The 23,757-nt window shown below is 40.7% G+C and overlaps 1 protein-coding gene across 1 annotated transcript in view; it reads right to left on the bottom strand.

The window, feature by feature from the left end:
* Positions 1-4,977: 4,977 nt before the first annotated feature.
* Positions 4,978-23,757, bottom strand: part of HERC5 (HECT and RLD domain containing E3 ubiquitin protein ligase 5) — a 38,607-nt gene continuing 19,827 nt past the window's right edge. Inside the window, exons 12-22 of the mRNA XM_006084661.3 lie at positions 23,014-23,168; positions 21,267-21,380; positions 20,503-20,613; positions 18,751-18,921; positions 16,473-16,616; positions 15,136-15,302; positions 11,229-11,295; positions 9,040-9,110; positions 6,154-6,337; positions 5,969-6,071; positions 4,978-5,247 (exon numbers count right to left, since the gene is read on the bottom strand). Coding sequence (XP_006084723.1) covers positions 5,042-5,247; positions 5,969-6,071; positions 6,154-6,337; positions 9,040-9,110; positions 11,229-11,295; positions 15,136-15,302; positions 16,473-16,616; positions 18,751-18,921; positions 20,503-20,613; positions 21,267-21,380; positions 23,014-23,168 — 1,493 coding nt within the window. The 3' untranslated portion in view covers positions 4,978-5,041. The remainder of the gene's footprint in view (positions 5,248-5,968; positions 6,072-6,153; positions 6,338-9,039; positions 9,111-11,228; positions 11,296-15,135; positions 15,303-16,472; positions 16,617-18,750; positions 18,922-20,502; positions 20,614-21,266; positions 21,381-23,013; positions 23,169-23,757) is intronic.

Genomic DNA, 23,757 nt, shown 5'->3' with positions numbered 1-23,757 from the left:
GTTATGAAGTAGCAATGAAAATAATTTTATGGTTGGGGGTCACCACAACATGAGGAACTGTATTAAAGGGTCTCGGCATTGGGAAGGTTGAGAACCACTGCCCTAGGCAGTGGTCGGCAAACTGCGGCTCTTTGGCCCCTTGAGTGTGGCTCTTCCACAAAATACCGACTTCTGCGCATGGGCCACGAAGTTTCAATCGCACTGTACATACGCACCCGCATGGGGTATTTTGTGGAAGAGCCACACTCAAGGGGCCAAAGAGCCGCATGTGGCTCACGAGCCGCAGTTTGCCGACGACTGCCCTAGGGTAACAGCAATAATTGGGCTGAAATTGAAACCATCCGGCAATGTGGCTTTAGTCGCTTGTTCATCGCTATACACTGTTTATTTTGTGCAAACTCGTCCTTCCTATTTATAAGAAAAACAATCAGGAATCTAAATTCTTAGATTCAAATTCTTATTCAAAGCTAATGCCCTTTTTTTTGTTTTCCTAAAGCAGCTTCTATTTTACCTCTTGTAGCACTTACCTTTGTACTGTAATTGCTGTTTTCTTTCTCCTGTCTAGACAATAAGCCTGAAAGAGTAAACACATGGCTCTGACAAGCCTTATAATTTTAGGCAAATTACTTAACATCTCAACTTCATTTTTAGGACTAGAATTCCTTGTGCTTCTTTTAAACATTTGTGAGGAACAAATTAAATTACCTGTGAAAGAACTTTGTAAAGAGCCAAGCAATACTGACTACTGGAATGGCAGCACAAGGAACTCTGCAAACCAATTCCCCAGTGAAACAACCTACCTGGCAAAATTTAAAACAACCATGTGAAGTCTCTGGAAATTGTTCTAAGGGCATACAGCCATTGGGAAACAAGAAAATCTAAAACTCTACAGCAGAGTGATTGACACTCCAGGAGGGTGCAGCCAAGAACCGCAGGGCTCCCTCTTCCATCTCCTGGTTGAGGGTTATGTATCTTCTCCAGAGGAGCAGCCCACCAGCAGGTAAAGGAAATGTGTGATTTTATAAAAGTGTAAATGCATATTTCCTCTTTTCTGAACTGATCTGTAGAGCAACTATATAAAACAACATGTATACAATTGGGGTCTGTGTTACATTGCCATTAACAGCACAAAGTAAATGGATGGGAGGAAAGCTGTACTGGAGTAAGGAAATGACACCAGATGGTTAACTTGAATTCACAGGAACAAATGGAGAACCAGAAAAGGTACATAAGAGGATTGATATAAAAATGATGCCAATATATACTTGTTCTCCTTTTCTCAGTTTGAGACGTTAATGAAAGTCATAAAGTATTGTTGGGCTGTAACATGTAGATAAACTATGCATGATAACAGCACAAAAGGGGGAAGAACTAAAATGTTTCTGTTATTTCACTGGCACTCGTAATAGATCTGAAGTTTTAAAAATTTCTCAGGCTCATACACTGCTGGTGAGAATATAAAGTGCTACAGCTTCTTTGGAAAACAGTTGGTAGTACCTAAAAAAGTTAAACAGAGCTACGATACGACCTAGCAATTCCTCTCCTAGGTATATACATACTCAAGGAAAATTGAAAATGTGTCTACATGAAAACTTGTGCACAAGTGTTCACAGCAGCATTATTCTTAAGAGCCTAAAACAAGCAAAATGTACATGTGATGAATGGATAAAATGGTGCATGAATACAGATATTTGGCAAAAACTAGCAATGATGTATTGATGCATGCTACGACATGGATGAGCCTTAAAAACATGCTAAGTAAGTCAGTTATAGAAAAATCACATATTAACTTCATTTACATGAAATGTGCGTGATAGGTAAATCTACAGAAAACAAAATAGATTAGTGGTTGCATAGGGCTGGGGGTGAAGAGTACAGGGTCTCTCTGGAGAGATAAAATGTTCTAAAATTGTGGCAATTATGGCATAATTCTGTGAATATACTAAATACACTGACTTTATTTAGCTGAATTACATGCGATGTGAATTACATATCAATAAAGCTGTTACCCCTCCCCCTGCCAAAAAAGCACTATCTAAATGTCCAGTATAAGGCACAGCACAGCGTTTCCAAGTTACTTGCTGGAGGTCAAATGCTGATTGGAGGCATAGCTGAAAGTGGAATGTAGGTCTTAAGGCTTCTAAATTTTGTCCACCATGATGTGCGACTTCTGACCCTCAGATACAACACCCTTTGTTGAAAATCCTCCCCGTTTTTCAGGAATCTCCCAAGTTCCTCACTAGCAAATCATCCTGGCTTCCAACCATTAATGGGACTTCTTCACTAGCTTCCCATTACATAGCTCATGGCACACACACATTGACCTCACCACCTCCACTTGTAGCACTGTAAACCCACCATGAGAAATACATTGATTGTGACTCTTCCCCAATAATTAACTGGCTTCAAAATGATAGACCTCTTGATTCCTTAGAGTCTTTAAATAAGATTATTTTCCTTACTGTTCTTATTTGCCATCACTGACAGGGGTCATCTTTAATCACCTCATAAATAAGATCCTATCAGCTTTTTAAAAAATAATATTTGCTTTTAAAAATTTAATTGATTTCAGAGAGGGAGGGAGAGACAGAAACATCAATGATGAGAGAGAATCACTGACTGGCTGCCTCCTGCAGGCCCCCTACCGTGGATCAATCCCGCAACCCGGGCATGTGCCCTTGACTAGAATTGAACCCAGGACCCTTCAGTCTGCAGGCTGACTCTATCCACTTAGCCAAACCAGCTAGGGCCCTATCAGCTTTCTAAGTGGCAATTTCCCACTCCGAGGGAGCAATAAAGGACTTGTCATGACCTACTCTCTCTCTTCATTTTCTTCTAATCCTGCAAAATGGGCTTTTAAGGAAGTCTCTGAACTTCAGACTCTGCATCTGTCAGATGAAAAGGATACCTACTTCCAGACCTTGTAGCAGTTTTAAATGAGGTAGAGAATGTGAAATTAGCCAAGAAACAGTAGTCTCACTACTATGTGTAGTTGGGAGAAAGGCCTGTCCTCTACAAGTTTTGTCCCTTTTAGTGAGATGCTATTGGAATTGCTACTTCCTGCATGTGCCACTAGGTGGCACTTTTGGCTAACTGATGGAACCACTGACAACAGCACCTGCGAAATGCATAGCTAAGTGGCCATATTCCACAATCCTTCAGTCATTTTCATGGCATCTGCTAGACAGCAATGGTAGCTGAAGTGAATCCCAAGGAACAAGTAGAGATAACTCAGTCAGAGGGGGAGGTGGAATTGAAGGCAGCAGTTGAAAGATAGAGGTGGGATGAGAACAGGTTCCAGGCAGAAGAAAAAGCATGTGTGAAAACACAGGAGCCTGGCCCATTCAGGAAAATGAGTTACAGATAACTAGAATGGAGTAGGCTATGTGTGCAAGGCTATGGTGGGAGGCAGGGCTGGAGCTTACAGGAAGGATCTGGGAGCTGGGCTTTATTGACCAACTTTTTAATTTGTGCAGTTGATAAACATTATGGCTCTTCTTTCCAGGAAAAAAGAAAAAGAAACATTCAAAATGATGGAGGGTTTGCATGTGTGGACTCCTGTGGTAGCAAGTGTTCACATGTGCTTCCCAGTACAGTAGCTACCAGTCATAGGTAGTTGTTAAGCACTCACATGGCTAGTGTGACTGAGGAACTGAATTTTAAATGTTAATTTTAAATAACCACATACTGAAGAGAACAGCTCTAAACTCTTGTTTTTCCCACTACTACCTACGAACCTTATCTACAGCAAGGGTCTACTGTATTGCACAGTGTATATATGGGAGATTTCTAGCCTCACAGAATGTTCTATTGTAGAGTGTCAGACTAGATACAAGACCAATTGGGAGGCGACTGTTGCCGTGATGGGACAGATGATGCGAGCCTGAACTAAAGCATTGACGGGGGGTTAGGGAGACTTAGAACAAGACTTGTCAGAACAAGACCGATTATTGAATGTGGAGGGTGAAGAACAGGGAGGGAGGGAAGATGACTGCAGGCTTCTACCTGGAGATATTGGTGGTACCACAAACTGGAATACAGGAAAAACGGTTATTTCCTCCTTGAAGATGTTGAGATTAAGGAGCCAAGGGGCATGCAGGTAGACACAGACTAGATAGAAAAACAGCTGTGGTCCTGGAATATATCATCAGTTCCTGTAGGTCAGAGAGACAGATGAGTAGCATCAGCATGGGAAGAATAACTGAAGCCAAGAAGAGAAGCAGTATGTGGACAGTGAGAAAAGAGAACTGCACTATCATTTTAGGTCAGGGGAGTGTAAGAGAAAAGAGGTAAAGGAGACGGGAAAGAAGCTGAGAAAAAGAAAGCCACAGTCTAGCAGTTCATGACAGTTTTGAGGAGAAACTAGACCACAGTTTCAAATGCAACAGATACAAGACGGCAATGGGCAAGTTTCCACCAAAATTTGCAACAGGGAAATCATCTGTGATTTATTACAGCAGTTTGAGTGGGAGAAGCACAACTTCAGCCCTGGACAAACTACCCAGATGTTTATGAGAGAAAAATAAACTTCTGCCTTATTTAATGCACTGTGTTTTGGGGTTGCCTTGTTTAATGCCTAATCTATATCATCCTATATAATAAAAGCCTAATATGCAAATTGACCAAACAGTGGAATGACTGGTCAGTGGGGGGCAGTGCCGGTGAGTGGGTGTTGCCAGGCCAGCCAAGGCGGATGCCAGTGGGCAGATGGAGGGGACAGAGATGGGGGGGGTGAAAGAGGGGCAATCAGGGGGCGGGGCTGGCCACTCGCCAGCTGGCCCATAGGTCAGCTGGACATCCCCTGAGGGCTCCTGGACTGCAAGAGGGAGCAGGCTGGGCTGAGGGACACCACCCCCCCAGTGCACGAATTTTCATGCACCAGGCCTCTAGTAACTAACAGATCTTACATGCAAAAACAGAGATTATAAAATAAATAGATAAACATATTGAATAATCAGCAAGGCTTTTATGTTAGTAAACTTTTGAGTTCATTTTATTTTTGAAAATGTTCCCAAAAAGGAGTAAAGAGTATGAGGTAGGGTCAGCCAAATCCTCTGTTGCTGTTGATGGCTACTTGAAGCGCTTCTTCCACTCTTTCCATTGTAGAATACTTAGGGAGGTAGAGGAGACTAAAACATGTAAGTGCTCTTATGGGCTCTTTTTCACCCCCCTTTTCAGGACAGCAAAATGTTATTTTCATGCTCTTTAAACCTTTTACTTGAATTCTGTCAGTTCCTGTAAGAAACACTAAAAAGCAGAATGAAATTGAGTGATCTGCTTCACAAATCACCAACAGTTATCAAGAGAAAATACTTTTATTTTAAACATTTACTGAGGGCCATGTGCAAAGTCCTACATTAGACAGCACTGGGGATCATATTATAACTGAGTCTGACACACAGTCACTACCCTCAATGACTGGTGGGCATATTAGATTCTCGTGCAAAAAAAGGCAAAAACAAGAAATAAAAGGGTGTAAGACAGCCAAACAGGGTGTCAAAGAAATAAGGGCTGCTCAGTGTAAATGCTATGGGGTTCAGAGCAGGAAGAGAGAACCAGGTTGGGGTGACTGGGGAAGACTTCTGAATGTTTGGAATTAAGCTGGGCCTTTAAGGAGGGGAAGGTTTAGAGAGGCAAAGGAGGCGGGTGAAGCTTCAAGGCAGGGCAGGAGTTTCAGAGAAAGCCTGGAAGAGAGAGGGCGCAAGGAACTAACTATAGGAAGAAGGCTCACTATTTAGCTCAGATGAAGAAAAAAAACATTAAAGCAATAAGTAGGGTGGAAAACAGGAAAAAATATCTCTATTAACATTTATATTTTGATGTTGTGACAACTTGGCATAGAGGACACTCAACTGGACTAGGAGTGGCTCTACTCCTAGTTGCAAATGGTGCCTAAGACAAATAAAATGTTCTTATTCCATAAAAAAAGAACAGAAAATTATAAATGTCTTCCTGATCTAACACTTACCAAGGAACTTCTTCTTTTCCTCCAAAGTCAACTTGTGTAAAGCCTTCCAAAACATCACTATGGTGGGATGTGAATTGTCATATCCTTGTCCATAATGTGCATTCTGGAGAAAAATGCAAAGAAAAAATATATTCAGGAAATAGAAAAGAAATTTAAATTCAAGCTACTTGGCCTTTAAGATATACCTTTTCAAATGTTTCCCAGTCATAATCTGTATTTCCAATAATCATATCCTTTAGTTCTTCGGGATGGAAAAATTCAATAATCTCCTTGTCACACACTTTGTAAAATCCTCTTTGAAATTCTTCATAAACGGCCTTTACAGAGATGTTGAAGATGTAATCGACATACTTAGAAACATAGTCTGTCCTTTAATGAAACAAAAATGGTTTCAGCTTACTGCAATACCCCGAAAAAAATGGGAGGAGGGGCGGGAAGGAGGCAGCTAAAGATAAGAGCTGGACCACTTAGCAACTGAGTGGTTGGACTGTTACAGGCATTTTTCATATATTATCTAATTTAATCATGAAACTCTGAGGTATGTTTTTATAACAGTTTAGTGAAGAGGAAACTGAGATACAGTGAAGTCATGTGATTTTTCAGGGTCAGAGAGTTAGGAGAATTGACATTGATTAGAATAGAATAAGTTTGGAAGAATTAAACCTGACCTACTAACAGTCATGTCTGGGAAATGGGCTTGGGAGATGGGGGAAATTTCCTATTTTATTTTATACTTTTCAGTATTGTCTGAATTTGTCATAGGAGTAATTTTATACTTTTCTGTAATGTCTGAATTTGTCATAGGAGTAATTATTTGAGCTACCTTATAGCAAATGCTTGCAATAAGAACTACAAAAAGGCAAGCAATATAAAAAAAACATGTAACCCCAGGCTTCCACATCTGAGACAATATAAAAAAACATGTAGCCCCAGGCTTCCAAATCTGAGACAAGACTGGAGAGACCTCTGGACTCAGAGAGAAGGGAAGCTCACTGAGGAGAGGCCAGCATTTTACTTGTAGTTTTTCCCTCCCTCTGGCACATCTGCCAATTCTGTCAGGCTAAAGGGCTGAGCAAAAAGGATTTGTTAAGAGGCAGAAAACCTTATCATATCCATCAATAATACTTTGGGTAAATGGGGACATATTCATAAGATCCTATATAATATAGAGGTAATATGCAAATTGACCCTCACTTCGTCATGCCATCACAAGATGGCTGTGCCCACAGCGGAGGCAGGGTTCCCATAATGAGCAGTAAGGAGTGATCAACAGGGACCTGAGGCTGCGAGGCACTGGGCCCGGGGCGAAGGACCTGAGGCTATGCCCCCTGTCCAGTGGTGCTTGAGGGGGGACCTCAGGCCATGCCCCCTGCCCCAGCGCCGAGGGACCTGATGCTGCACCCCCTGCCCTGGCGCCAGGCAACCTGAGGCCATGCCCCTGGCCCAGTAGGGCTTGATGGGGTACCTGAGGCTGTGCCCCCTGCCCGGTGGGGCTTGATGGGCGGGACCAGCTGGGTCTGGATCTTGCCCAATGGGGATGGGGCCAGCTGGGTCTGGGTCTGGCGCGATTTGGAGGGGCACGCGGGTGGACGGGGACTTGACTCTGGGTCCTGTGGCGTGCCCCAGACTCTTGACAGGAGGAAGATTTTCATATACATTTTACTAATTTTCTTTCATCTCTGACACTTCTATTATAGAGAAAGGGCAAATAGCAATATTAAGGAATTTCCTCTAATTAATGCCCTTTAATGTGCACGAATTTCATGTACCGGGCCACTAGTATACTATAGAGCTGGATATGTTCTATTTCTTGATCTGTGCTCTTATCATGTGTGCACTTTTCTGTATGTTATACTGCAATACAAAGATTTTTAAAATAAAGATTAAAAATTAAAGAAAACTATTTGCCTTAGGGCAGAATGCTCACTAGGACCAACTATCAAGGGAACATTCTATAATCCCACACTGTATTCTTTTAAGTCCCCTAAGGTGTTGGGAAGGGAAGATACCACAGTGGCATCTATCTATATATCATGACAACAGAACCACCAGTGGCTATGACGTGCACTGACCACCAGGGGCGCACGTGGAACATGGTGGGCATTGGCAGCAGAGCACGGAACATGGCGGATGTTGGCTGCAGCTAGAGATGGTGGAACAGGTGAGCAGGGGCGCCAGACCAAGGCGGGGCGCCAGTCACTGTCATCGGGGCAAGCCTCTGGTGGTTACTGAAACTGCTTTGCTCCTGTGCACTGTGGTCCTGCCCGGCGCTCACACCTGCTGCCAGCACTAGCCCTGCTTGCACCTGCTGCCGGCGCCGTCAGCGGGTGCGAGCAGCAGCTACTGGCCCCGATCTCCCCTCAGGCCTTCTCCTCCTCCCCCTGCTCCTGAGGGGCAATCGGGGCAGCAGCCACTGCTCACACCTTCTGCTGGCGCCGGCCCCAATTGCTCCGTGCTGTCAGCCTGTGGGAGCAGTGATGGCAGGAGCGGGGTTGCTGGCAGACAGGGGACCAGGGGCGCAGAGGATGGGCCGAGACCCGCCCCTGTGCTCACCATAGCCTCGCAGCCCACAGTTCCTTTCAAGGTGCACGAATTCGTGCACTGGGCCCCTAGTCTAATAATATTAACAAATACTCTGTGCCTGCTAAGGACCAGACACTAGTGTAGACTAGTCGAGGTAATGGATATATAGTGGTGAGCAAGAAAGACTGAGTTCTTGCCATCATGCAGCTCATCATAGCGGGGGAAACACTGGCAAGGAAATAAGCAAATAAAGTCTAAAGGTAGGTAAAGTGTGACATGAAAAGAAAAGGCAAAGAAGGGTAAGGGGCTAGAGAGAAAGGTTGGTGGTATGGTTCTAGATAGGAGGATTAGGGAAGGCCTCCATGAGAAAGCCATTTCCTTCCCTACCAGAATATACACTCCACACATACACACCCAGCACACAGCAACTCTCCACCTTATTAAAAATTAACTGGGAATGAAAAGTTATATAGCTACAATAAATTTTTAGAGCCGAGTGAAATAGACAGTGTATAAAGAAAACAAACATTTCACTTCTTTGTACCTACTTGTTAGACTGGTTGACAATTATGCAACTTCCATTAGGAATTAAGTCTACATCAGTTTTGTCCCAATTCACCTGTAACCACAAATAAACTCAGATAGCATCTCCAAAATAATCGTGAACAATCTATCATCAGCAAATACACTTTGAAGCATATCTTTTTTCCTCACGAATAGGTGGAATTGTACATTTTTGTCACAAAACAAGCAAGGAATGTACAAATAAAAATTACCAGCTTTTCATGCGGAATGAAAAATAAATTAAAAAAACTCAAGTTTATCTATTTTAACTGATCATACTGAAAAAGTAAAAAGTGGGGGAAGGGAGGAGAAAGGGGAGGTACACACATATCACACTCTCACATACAAACCTAAAATAAAACGTTTGCAAACAATATCTGACAATCAGGCCTGGTTTCCTAGGCATGTGACCTGGGTAGCCCAGAGCTCTATGTCTGGGTCCCTCACTGTATTGAAATTCTTAATAATTTTATTTTAGAACTTATGTTTTGCAAGTGAAGCCAGATGGAAAAGTGGAGCATTCCTGTGAGCAGATGAGATTCGGGCAATGTGTGTGTCTGCTGCTATTTCTTGCTGTTCCATTTGCATATAGAGTTCGTGATGCCCCATAAGCATAGAACTCCAGTGAACCCAAGATGCATGGGAGCTCAGCAAGACTCAAAGTGAGAACAAGTTCAGTATGTTGTATCTACAGCTGAGTAAGACGGGGGTGTGGGGGGGGGTGGTGGTGATGACAAACCAAAGAGGCCACACTTTCCTTTCCAACCAGAACTTGTTTCCAGTGCAGAAAGAATGCAATAGAGTTCTGAGAAACACGAAGGCCAGGAACCCAGTCACATCCTATTGTGTTACTTTCCTGTATTAGCTAACAACTTATGCTGAAAATGATGACATCAAAGGAAAAGGAAAGATAAGCCAACCCGTTCCTGTTCATCCTCCTTAATCATCAGTAAACTGGAGTTGGACAATGTTGATAGAATGCACATGTATGAAGAAGTGAAATAAAAACAGTGGAATTAGTTTCATGCAGTGTGCCCAGTGCTCTGGTTAAGAACTAAATACATAATATATGTGCATGTATGAACTGCAGAATATGAACTATGGAATTTTGGTGATTTAGCATGTAAGTTAAATGCTGTTACATTTGCATTTTAAACTGGCATTGCAAAACAAAGATGTATGGTAAATTCATGTTAATAATAATTTTTTATTTAGGATGATAATAAATAGCAAATGCAAATACAAAAAAAAAAGGTAAATAGGGAAATTGCCATATTTCAGTATTCACTTTTCTCAGGACAGACCTGGTGTGGTGGATTTGGAAAATTAGCCATAAATTCCTCCTATCCTGGTATTCCTGTCCCTTTGCAATATGACTCCACAACACCTCCCACCAAGAGGGGGGAGTCTGGCCCGACTGGCATGGCTCAGTGGTTGAGCACCGACCTATGAACCAGGAGGTTATGATTCGATTCCCAGTCAGGGCACATGCCTGGATTACGCGCTCGATCCCCAGTATGGGGTGTGCAGGAGGCAGCCAATCAATGATTCCCTCTCATCATTGATGTTTCTCTCTCTCCCTCTTCCTTCCTCTCTGAAATCAATAAAAATACATTAAAGAAAACAAAACACCAACAATTAAATTTTAAAAAGAGGGGGAGTCTCCTTCTTTAGCTCTTGAATCTGGAGGTAACCTTGTGAAATAGTCTGGCCAATGGGATCTGACAGAAGCAAAAGCATGAAAAGAAGCTTGTGTGCTGGGGCTTGCCATCTCTTTGGACCCTGAGCCCACCCAGTGAAGAAGCCTCAGCTGGCCTCCTGGATGATAACAGACAGAACAGAGACAAGCTGTTCCAGCTGACACCTGCCAAGGGCCAGCCTGCCAAGGACCAGCTATGGTGCGAGGCCATTTAGGCCATCCAGCTCAGCCACGCTGGCCCAGTCCAGAAACCACAGAATTATTTGTTGTTTTCTGTCACTAAGTTTAGGTGTTGTCTGTTACACAGTAAAATCCAACTGACACATCCAGCTCATAAAAAATGAAGGGAATAACCTTTTACACTAAATTAATTCAGAAGTTTGTTTTTTCATTAAAGGGTGCATGTTTAGGCAAGTATGTAAAGGGTTAATCAGATTAAATCTGATCTGTCATCTGGTTTTCACTGTTACTCACATTAAAATGGACATAAAATACTTCTTCAAAGTCAGCACTTTCATCATCCAGAAGTATCTGCAAACTCCTAAAGAACAAATAATTTCATTTAAGAAAATAACGATGATCACTAGATACATCTTGTAAATAAACACAGGGTGCGTGACTATTGTGAAGGTGGGAAGTCAGGTACAGTTCCCTGCACCACCGTGACTTGAGGCCTCAGCTATCTTTAAATGTGAGGTTAGAAGTTTATCTACAATTCTGCAGGCTCCCCACCTGATTCCTACTCTCCTACTGCCCTAACTTCCGTTACCTCGTCATCGTAGATGTCTGTTTTAGAAAAGGACTGGTAACGTATTTACTGACACTGAAACTCATTCAAATTGGTGTTACCTTTATTTAAGCTTTGGGACTTTACTTACAGAGCAAACAATAGATCTCCTTTTAAATATCAGGCATCGCTCAGGAGATCTGTGGAGTGGATAGATAGGTCCAAGGACCTCCTCTGTATCTGCTGTCCCAGTATCATCAAGCTCCAGACAGACCTGACATTTGACTACCTTAATTCTTTCCAGGCATTTGTGAGAACAGAGGTTATATCAGAATGGGAGCAGCCAGTCATTTTCTATTCCCATCCTCTGTACTTTATAAATACATTTAATGTAATATGTCTCATTACGTATTATTTACTCCTTTACCTCTCTATTCATTCAACAAACACTTATTAAGTACTTAATATGGTAGGCAAAGGGGATGTAAAGTTGAGACCAATTCCTTTCCTGCCAATAAACCCTGAGACCAGTAGGAATCATGCTGATGGGAGCCTTACCTACAGTCCTGTGAGATGTGTGCAGCCAGGAACTACGTAAATGGTACAGGGATAACTTGGAAGAGCTTGGTTAACCCTTTCTGAAGGGAAACATGTCACTGGGGAAGTCTCCCTCCGGGAGTTGGTGGAAATGGAGCTGATTTTTTCCCCTGCTGGATTTTTTACTATGATATTGTGATATAAAACACACCATCTTTTATGCATGTATTTTTGTGAGGTCAGGGAACTCAGCTGACAAAACTGGATTCATCACAACATTTGGTTCACTATCTTCTCATTGTATGTCCACATATGGCTTATTTATGAGTATGTTTATGAATAACACCCGTGAACCTGCCTCCCAAAACAAGAACTAAAACATTGTTAATCCTATATGATAAAAGCCTAATATGCTAAGTATCCGACCAGTCATTCAACCAGTCACTATGACGTGCACTGACCATCAGGGGGCAGACGCTCTGACTGGTAGGTTAGCTTGCTGCTGGGGTCCGGCCAATCAGGACTGGGCGAGATGGGCTGGACACGCCCTGGAACCCTCCCGCGTTACCCTGCCCGGGCCTGATCGTGCACCGGTGGGGTCCCTTGGCCTGGCCTGCACCCTTTTGCAATCAGGGACCCCTCGGGGGATGTTGGAGAGCCAGTTTCAGCCCGATCCCTGCAGGTCAAGCTGAGGGACCCCACTGGTGCACGAATCCATACACAGGGCCTCTAGTATCTTATACCTACCTATAGGAAGTACCTTCCTTATCCCTTTTTTCTACCACCCCCAAAACGAGTTACAAATATCTACCAGTTTGAAGAGTGTCTTTTCTCTTTCATTAAGGTATCTCTTGATGAACAGAGAACTTCTTTAATCTTGTTGCAGTTAAATTTACCAATCTTTCCTTCACTGTTGGTACTTCTTATGTCTTACTTTAAAAAAAATCCCAAGGATGGGAAAAGTATTTATCCATATTTCCATCATTTTAACATTTAATATTTAAGTCCTGCATCCATGTGGAGTTGATTTTTGTATATGACATAGGTATCTGCTCTAATTTTTCCCCAGATGAATTAACTGAATGGTCCTCCTATTCCCATTGATCTAATATGCTAGTTTGTTAAAGTTCCATGTGTGCATGGTCAGTTTCTGAGCTCTCTCTTCTGTTCCACTGGAAAACCTGCACAATAACATACTGTCCTGCTTAATGTGGCTTTCAAATTATTCTTGATATCTGATAGGCCAAGTTCCCCACCCTTCTTTACCTTATGGGTTATTCCTGGCTATTCTTGGCCCTTTGTTCATCCATCTAAATTTTAGAATCAGCTTGTCAAGTTTTATAATAAGCCTGCTGGGATTGAAACTGGAGTTTTACTGAATGTAGAGATCAGTGCTTCTCAAAGCATTGCCCAGACCCACAACTTCTGGGAATCCCTGAGGACTTTACAGGGGTCCATGGGCTCTAAACTATTTTCATAATAATACTAAGATGTTACTTTTGTCTTTCACAGTGAGTCTAGAACAGTTTCCCAGAGGCTCTATGATACCCAATATTTGTGTATTCTTGAATGTAAAACATTTATCACTTTTAATTTCTAATATTGCAAACATTGGCAAATGTAACAAACATAAATAAAAGCTCTTTGAGTCCTCAATACTTTTTGAATATCTTAAGACCTAAAAGTTTGAGAAATACTGATACAGATTTAATGACCTTTATATTTACTAAGTTTATAGTTATTAAGCTTAGTAAGTCTCCTTAGGCATAGCATTAATTAGGTAATTTTCAATGTTTTCAGTAAAAAAATTTTTTTCTCTCCTCCTTCCCAAATCTTCTGTTTTAGTATTTTTCTCCTCCTCCTATTAGTATGACTAACAATTGGACTCTGGAGCCATGGTTATGTCACTTTGGGACCTGGGTGTGTTTTAGTTTCCTCATCTGTAAAATGGATCCTATTAATAGTCTATTAATAACAGGATCATACTACTGTCCTAATTTTTTTTAAAAAAACTAGCCCTAACTGGTTTGGCTCAGTGGATAGAGCACTGGACTGCGGACTGAAGGGTCCCAGGTTCGATTCTGGTCAAGGGCATGTACCTTGGTTGTGGGTACATCCCCAGTAGGGAGTGTGCAGGAGGCAGCTGAGTTGATGTTTCTCATCGATGTTTCTAACTCTCTCTCCCTCTCTCTCTCCCTTCCTGTCTGTAAAAAATCAGTAAAATATTTAAAAAAATATCTCCACAGTCCATTGCATAAATATACCAAAAATACACAATTCCCTTCTTGAAGAACAGTTAGGCAGTCCATGTATTATGAACTATATGATACAGTGTACACTGGTATACAGAAATCCTTGCATGGTTATGTGTTTCGGATGAAATGTCTAGAGACAGAACTGTTGGGTCAAAGCGTCAAACACATTTTTGATTCAGATAAGCAATGCCACATTGTTCTCTGAAAAAGGAGTTACCAATTTGCACATCCACTAACAATACCTGAGATTGGAGTGAATCTTTTACCAAACCCTTGCTAACACCATACAGATCAGTATTTCCATCCACTGTCACTGTGACGCACATAATAGTCTCTCATTTTAATCTGCATTCCATGATCACTAGTGAGATTGATCATGTTTGTATTTATGTGCCATTTCTATTGCTTCTTCTGTGAGTTGCCTTCTTGTACACTTCGTCAATTTTTCTTATGAATGTGTAGGAGTACTTTATATAGTAGGGATAGTCACCCTTCCTATTATATGTTATCAATACTTTTTAAAAGGTGGTGGGTTGTCTTTTAACTTACACATAAGTTTTCATTTTAAAGGTGGTAATATGAAAATATTTAAAATAAACATCACTGTAACCTATGCTCTGTCTATGACTGTTTCTATGCAAATAAAGTTCAAAGATTAATGCAAGCACTGAGGACTAATATAAAAAACTTTTGTTAATTTTAGAAAGTTAAATTATTAATCCAACAATTCTTGCCAAAGTTAAAATTGGTTTCAAGTACTCAGAATGCTACTATTGGACATGAAAATATTACTGAGAGGGTGTGTTTAAATATTTGTCCTAATATATGTTAGGTAGAACTCTGAAAAAGAATGTTTACTTACCTTCCCAAGACAGGACTGAGCTCTTTCAAGTCTTCCAATGATGGTGTTTGGTCCAAAAGTTTCTTAAACAGAGCCAGTGGGAAAGGGATGTTTGCAACATTGCCGTTGAACAGAATAAGTCCACACAGAATCCCAAAGAAGAAATATCTCTTTTCCTCAAATTTAGGCTGAAAAGAGAAAAAACATTTTAACATATTATGAATTTTTGCCAGTACAATGGTATCTTTATATTAGATAAACATGTCCCCCCCCTTTCACAAAATCAAATCACAAATTAAAACCAAAAATCTTGAGATAAGAATATTCAGGATTTATATTCAATCATTAAGTCAATTTAAATCCCTGCCACAGTTTTGGTCACTAAAAGCATTAACAGAATGAGGGTTGAGGGGCTAGGAGAGATGTTGTTTAGGGGGAAAAACTGCACCAAGTAGTAAATAAGTCCTAGAGATCTAATGTACAGTAGTGAATACAGATAACAATATTGGATTATAATAATCAAATGTGCTATGAAACTAGATCTTAATTATTCCAACCACTAAAAATAAGTAGTAATTATGTGACGTGACAGAGGTGCTAATTACTGCTTCAGTGGCAACCACACTACAGCATATAAATATCAAATCAACATGTGCACAATGTTTAATTTACACGTTATATACCACTTATTTCCATAAAAAATAAGTAAATGAAAGAATGAACAAATATAGTAGCACATTAGGCTCAGTAATCCTTATAAACTAAAGTTTTCACAATTTACTTTCATAGCCTTTGTCTTCAAGTTCACCAGGAAAAATAGAACTGTGACAAAGACTGAGTGCCTAAGAAAGAAGCATTTGATTTTATCCATACATTCCATAAATGGTCAAAAACATATATTGCTTAATTTCTCCTCTGTGGACATGAGAATCCAGGGAAAGTAGAGAAAATAATCATCTATGTCTGTATGTACTTATTTATTTTTATCCTCCCTGGAGGATATGTCTTTATTGATTTTAGGGAGAGAGAAACGGAGGGGGAGAGAGAGAGCAGGCGCATGAGAGAAACATCAATTAGTTGCCTTCCATATGTGCCCTGACCAGGGATCAAACCTGCAACCTAGGTAAGTGCCCTGCACGGGGATTGTCACCTGCCTTTTGGTGTACAGGATGATGCTCTCATCAACTCAGCCACCTGGCCAGGACAATAATCACCTTTTTTCAAATTAAAGTTTATCTCTACAATTATATCATTAATTCTTTTCCTTGTATAAAACAAATTAGGCAATCTAATTTTTTATGACATGTGACATACCTTTTCTGTCAGGAAACACCATAAGCAAAGAAAAGGGGACTTACCTTAACAGGAAACCACATGTAGGTAGCCTCTTTAGGATACATGAACATCCCATATTCTGGCCGAGTCATCTCTTCAAACAGACAGTGGAAAAACTCTGTCCTGACGCCTCCAGGTTCATATCCAGTTTCTTCACTAAATGAAACCTGAGGAAGCAGAGCAAATAATGCATCACTTCTAGGCTGTGTATTGCTACGTATTACATTCTGTTTAGCAGTGAGAGCTAGCATTATTGTGGGCCCAAGTATTTGGCAGCCACTGTGGTAAGCATCATACTCATATTACCATATTTAATATCCTATTACTTCTATGAGGCTTCAGGAATTTAAATAACTTTCCCAAGATTATAAAATACTCAATGGTGCAGCCTAGGTTTAATCCTATGTCTGTGACACCTTAGAGCAGTGGTTCTCAACCTTGGCTGCACATTAGAATCCCTGGGAATCTTTTTAAAATCCTGATTTCTGGGGCCTCATCCTCCGGAAATTCTGTTTCTTTGTTATGGGGTGGGGCCACAACATTAGTAACAAAGAAATAGAATTTCCGGAGGATGAGGCCCAGAAATCAGGATTTTAAAAAGATTCCCAGGTGATCCTAATGTGCAGCCAAGGTTGAAAACCACTGCCTTAGAGCCTAAAGTCTTTAACACTAAATTGACCTCAATTGGCACCATTGTTACAGTTATAAGGTAGGCTAAGTATAATAACAGTAAAACACAAAGAAATCAGAAATATTAGGATTTTCAAAAAACAAGAAAGCCAGAGCACACGTGAAGTATTTATTGGCTTGGCTGTGTGCTCCTTAAGGAGGGGCACCAATCCCTGCACAAGATGATTCTATCATAACCCGTCTTTGCTCCTTCAGTCGTTCCATTCTTGCCTTTCTTTTTTAGAATCCTTCACTTCAGTTTATAAATGTGTTAAGTCTCCCTTATCCTTAAAGAAAACACACACTTCAAGACCATTGTTTTCAAAACAGACAATATTGGCCCCTCCTACTCTAGGCTGTCAAATTTCGAAGAATACTGTCACCAACTTCCAAACCCATTTCTCAAATGCTTTTCTCCAACAGGACCAAGAACCTGGGATCCTCAATTCCAAGGACTTTTTCTGATGTCTCATCTCCTTGATTTCCTAACCCACTTCATACCTCTGACCACCTCCTCTTTCTCCACATTCTTTTCTCCCTGGCTTTCTCTTATGCAGCACTACTTAGGTTTGTATTTTTCTCTTCTTTTTCCTGCTGTTTTAATACAGAAATTCCTTTCTCTCTGCTCTTTCCCCAAATCCTCATTTTTCTCCTTAAAAGCTCCTTTTACTGGTTTATTTGGATGAATGCCTCTACCATTTTATAGAGATGCAAGTTTCAAACCTCAGTAAAATATTTAATATCTTTATAAGACGAGGTGTTAAACTGGCCCCTCCCTATGGGCAAGTTCCTTAATCTCACAAAGCCTGTTTTCTCACAGATTATCTGAAAGATTAAATAACATGTAAAATGCCTCACAGAGTCTGGAAAATAGTAACTGCTCATCGAATGTTACCTAGATTTTAAAAATGGATGAGTGGCCCTAGCAGGTTTTGCTCAGTGGATAGAGCATCAGCCTGTGGCCTGAAGGGTCCCAGGTTCGATTCCGGTCAAAGGCACAGGCCTGGGGTTGTGGGCTCGATCCCCAGTAGGGGGTGTGCAGGAGGCAGCTAATCAATGTTTCTCTCTCATTATTGGTGTTTCTATCTCTTGCTCCTTCTCCGTTCCTTTCTAAAATCAATTAAAAAATATTAAAAATAATATACATATATACACTAGTAAGACAAGTTATACAGTTTCTAAACCAAAGATCATTTACAGATGTTCAGAACATGGCATTATCTACAATTATACCCTCAAAAACGATGCAGTCAACAAACAGAGAACTTTGGGTCTTGCATGAGCAGAAACAAACCCTCAATTCTCATCTCCCCAAAACCCTTAAAAAGTGGTGACTAGCCAGGCGAGGCCCGTCCTCAGGAGGGACTGGACCTCTCAGGGTGAGAACTGGACTTTCTACCTGGCTAGGTTGGGGGAGGGCAACCATTTCCCTACTGCCCCTTAGCCTGCGTGTTCTGATGAAGTGCCTACACCTACCACCTGAAACTCACAGGTCTCTGGGGAGTTAGGGGAACTCTGAGGCAGACCACCTCGATGGCAAAGGGAGATAATTTCCCTTCTGTGAAGGCTAGTTGTTACATTACTTAATATTTTCCTTATCTCGGCACCAAATTATTGAGAGTGATACTTTACCATTAACTCCATCCTCAGGTCTTCATTCTCAAACTGACTTAACTGGCTCAAAACGTCCTCAACCAAGTGACTCCTTCTGACTATGAGATTAAAGGTGGGCAGCAGCCCTAACCTGGACCCTCCGTCCTCCACAATTCCAGCCAACTGCAAAACAGCTCTAAATCTTCTCTCCTAGGAAAACAGAAATGTCTCACTTCATTTTACCATTTGCTCTGAGTAGAAATTTGTAAAGTGGGATAAACTGGTTCAGTTTGTTATAAATGCATGTCACAAACATTTATAAAAAGAGCCTTATATACACCACTGGAGATAAGCTATACATTCAGTGTTCACCCTCAGTGAGCCGAAGAAACACGGCACCTAAGAAATGGGAGCCAGCCTGGGTGAGCAGGAAAGGCAGGCTCCACTGGACCACTTTACCCTTCCTATAAATACAAGTATCAATACTTCAGTTACTAAAGCTAATTATAATCAACAGACTAAGAGACTGATTAGTAAACACTGAAGCAGTGCGCTGAAACATATTCTCCTTCGAAAAAGTTCAGAAGTTTAGGAAAAAAGCAGTTTGCAGGAAAAGTTCAGGTATGAGAGACCTCGCTAAAAAGATCCTATTCTAGGAAGAGAAACCAGACAAGAGATTTTAGGTGAAGAGAGGGGAGAGGAGGAGAGAGGGGGAGAGAGGGAGAGATGGAGGGAGGGAGGGAGGGAGGGAGGGAGGGGGTGAGAGAGAGAGAGAGAGAGAGAGAGAGAGAGAGAGATCGTCCACCTGAAACCAAATAGCAATTTGGGGCCGTTAAAGTCTGTGGCTCTTAGAAAAACAGAGAGAAATCAGTTCTATAAGATTATTACTGGAAACTTACTTAAAGTCAGGAGAAAATACTTAAGAGATGAAGCAAAAGAAAATTCTTGTATATTTTTTATTTTCCTTTGTTAAGTGTTTCATTAATGGTTATACCAGAACTCATAAATCAATTTCCTATTTTATTATGGTAACTGCATTTGTGAAAGTATTTACTTTTATGACATATATTCGAATATTACTCATACACGTACAGATGCATACATGAGAGCAAGAGTGATAATAAGACCTAACACTTTTGGGCATTTACTTTGTGTGAGGCACTGTTCTAAAACCTGTACCTATATTAACAAATTTCATCCTTACAAAAAGGTAATGAAGTATATTTTCCAAGGCATTTTAAATTGTTCAATTTTAACTTCCAAAGCGCGTTGCTGGATATGTTCACAAACAACCAATTTAGCTGATGATAGTTCATTGAAAAAAGGATACGTTTTACAAACCTTTGTTATGGCACTATCTCAGGCATTTATTTGGGTCCAAATTTCAAGAATCCTCTGTCACCTCTATTCCCACTGTTATGTTTTCTTCACTCGATTGGACCTCCTTAAATACAGTGCTAATTTCAATCAAGTCCAAGTTTGCTACACCTCTCTGAATGCCAGCCAATCAGAAAACTACAGGCACCAACCTCAAGGTCAAACGCTCTACAACTAGGCCAGCTGCCCACGCTCGATCCTTTGCTACTAAGGCCCTAAGAGGCCTCAAGGCCAAGCCAACCCAAATTCTGACACTCTTTTTTGCCTTCTTCATTACAGCATAAGTAACTCGAATGCTACAGCCATTAGTTTGGCCAGTGGTTGGCTCCCTTATCACCCCCCAAAATACTGTACACTTACGAAGGCATTTATCATTTGATTTGTTAATAAAGACAAGGAAATCGGCATGCATACCTGGATTTTTAAAAGCGAGTCTGCACGTAGTAGTTTAATTTTTGACAGAATATTAAAGACAAATGGAAAATGACTGAATATGACAGGATGCTGGATGTCTACTGAAGTGTCCTAAAAATGGAAATGACAACAATTCTGGTAAGTGAAAGGACAGAGCTATCTTACGTCTGACCTCGTAGCCTTAAACCCCTGATGGGTGAAGGTCTCAGTACTTACGGCCACGGCAATTCAAATTGCTCGGCAGTAGTACTTAGATACATACAATTCTAAGAAAATGTCTTACATGTACCAATGAAAGGTATAGAGACCTGGTATTTTCAGTGCTCATTTAATTTACCAATTAACTGTAAATTCTGGGCACTTTCCCAGAGTCTGTTCCACTGCCACCCACACTTCTGAAATGTAAACGAGTTCAGATGTATTAAGTAAACAGCCCACCAGTCCTCTAATTAGGGTGTAGGCAGAGGTCCACCCTTTCGTTTTTTGTGTATTTCTCGTATTTGCATGGCACGTTCCACATGACGCTTGTCTGGTAGACCCAAGCTACCTGCCCAGGTAGCAACCACTTTTCTGTTAGTGCTCTGGCTCCAAAACTGCACAGGTTTTGAGGGGTCCGTTTTGCTTTTCCCAATAAGCCCTGCTATTTCTATTGGGCAATTTTGCAGAGTGCAAGGATTTTGGACACTCATGTAGAAAGTTACAGCACAAATGCCTATATTAACTCATTGATGATCCAATTTCCTCTTTATACATGCCATACTTACTAAGTTCATTTTCCAAGAGTACCTTCTACGTGCATCTTCATTAAAATCAAGGCAGTGCGCGAGTTCATTTACTTGGAAAATATTTTCAGGCAGTTGAAATTTAGTCTGGTTTACCTTAAATAAAATATAACCAATGAGAAAGTTTTCTATATACAGATAATTTTGCTTAATGGGCTATTAGATTCTAAGGATAAATGCAAATTACTAGTAAACACCCTTCATGACCAGAATAAAGTTCTACCCAATTCCTCCACTGCCAAAACCCCACATGTCCAGGAACATAAAGAATGTTTAACATTTCATAGTAGAAATTGATAACTAAGATGATAAATTTCTAGTTACTTTTATTTATTTTTTAAATATATTTTTCTTGATTTCAGAGAGGAAAGGAGGAGAGAGAGGTAGAAACATCAATGATGTGAGAGAATCATCGATCAGCTGCATCCTGCATGCCCCACACTGGGGACTGAGCCCGCAACCCAGGCATGTGCCGACTGGGAATCGAACTGTGACCTCCTGGTTCATAAGTCAATGCTCAACTGAGCCATGCCAGCCTGGAAACTTCTAGCTACTTTTAATTCATAGAGAAAAAAAAAGTTTTAAGAAACTTTAAGTCCAAAGAAAAATACAGTGCAATATAAATCCAAAGTACTCTGGGGCCCAATATTGCATGTCATGTTCTTCAGAGATTAACAATATACCATTTATAGATGTTCCCTCTGGCAAGGCATATATAAAACATTTCCTCCTAATCTGTGGGAGAATTTTCAGTTTTCTATCCCGATGTGACCAGGGAATATTATGAAGTACCTATGAACACCGTGGCTCAGTGCTAACATCAGTCAGCGAAGACACTGATAACGACATTAGATGCTTTGGACATGAGTGACCATCAGATTTGACCGGGATGGGCACAGTCCTGGACTGAATGACTAATGCTGAGGTCTTTTAAAAGCCCCTCTTTGGCTGTGTAAAGAACACACATATCCTACAAGCGATCACTTCCAGAATTAGGTATGGAAACTAAAAACCAACTCTTGATACATGAACACCAAGACATACATACAGGAATGTTTATAGCAGCAGGTTTGCTCATAGAGAACGCCCCCCCACCCCCTCCAAAAGAACTGCAAACAGCACATATATCCATCAGTACTGGAATGAATAATCATGGTACAGTCACAGAACAGACTATGATGTAAAAGTGAAAATGAATACAGCCGTGAGTACTAATCTGGAAGACTTTGTAGAACAAATGTGGAAGAATTTGTAGAACAAATGTGTAAGACACATGTATTCCACTCATGTAAATTTCAAAAACAGCAAAATTAAACAGTGTAACATCTATCTATCTATCTATCTATCTATCTATCTATCTATCTATCTATCTATCATCTATCTATCATCTATCTATCACCTATCTACCTATTGTTGTAAACAATAAAGAAGAGTAAGGGAAGGATGAACCCAAAACCCAGGATCATGGGTATCTCCAAGAGGTGAGGGGATGCAATCTGAGAGAAAAATACACAGGCATTTCAAAAGTACTGGAAATGCTTTCTTTTCCAACATGGGCAGTAGTTACACTGATGTCTGTTCTATTAGTTTTCTTCAAACTGTTCATAGATACTATATACACTCTTTTATATGCATGGCTTAATTCACAAAGAACAAAATTTAAAAAATAGCAATATAAACTTCATGTTTCAAGAGTCTGCTTAAGATTCAGGCCAGGAGAAACCCTTACCCTGTGCAGCTTTTTCAACACTTCTAGGAGAGCTTTAATGTGACAGTTACTTTCAGCATCTTCAGCCCAGTAACGCAGTTGAGCAGTGATGGCTCTTTTAAACATCTGGACCAGTTCCATGAAAGCGGAGTCATGCAGAGATGCCCAATATTCCTCTGAGGGATACAAAGGTAAATAAATGTTAACGTGATTTCTCTTGGATTCTTAAAGGTATAAAAGTGGTCCATATTTTCCAAAACTGATAGAATAGGGTGTGGGTGGCCGGGAAGAGGACAATGGGGGAAAAAGGAGACATATGTAATACTATATGTAATACTTTAAACAATAAAGAGTTTTTAAAAACCTGATATATTTTTTATATGTCACAGTTACAAAAACACATTTGTATTAAAATTTTCAGAGAATACGATTGCAATTAAAAGTTCAGAATCTGCCCTAGCTTGTTTTGCTCAGTGGATAGAGTGTCAGCCTATGGACTGAAGGGGCCCGGGTCTAGGGCACATGTCCAGGTTGTGGGCTCGATCTCCAGTAGGGGGCGTGCAGGAGGCAGCTGCTCAATGATTCTCATCATTGATGTTTCTATCTCTCCCTCCCTTTGCCTTCCCCTTTGAAATCAATAAAAATATATTTTAAAAAGTCTATGCTCAAACTTAAAAAAAAAGAAAAAAAAAAGTTCAGAGTTTAATGTCCTAAAAAAATTCCTTGACAGTAATAGGACCTCAATCTTGATATTAATCTGTGAAA

This window comes from Myotis lucifugus, unplaced genomic scaffold (genome assembly GCF_000147115.1).
Source record: "Myotis lucifugus unplaced genomic scaffold, Myoluc2.0 scaffold_12, whole genome shotgun sequence".
In the NCBI taxonomy this organism is placed as follows: domain Eukaryota; kingdom Metazoa; phylum Chordata; class Mammalia; order Chiroptera; family Vespertilionidae; genus Myotis; species Myotis lucifugus.
This window is presented reverse-complemented; position numbering and strand designations above follow the sequence as displayed.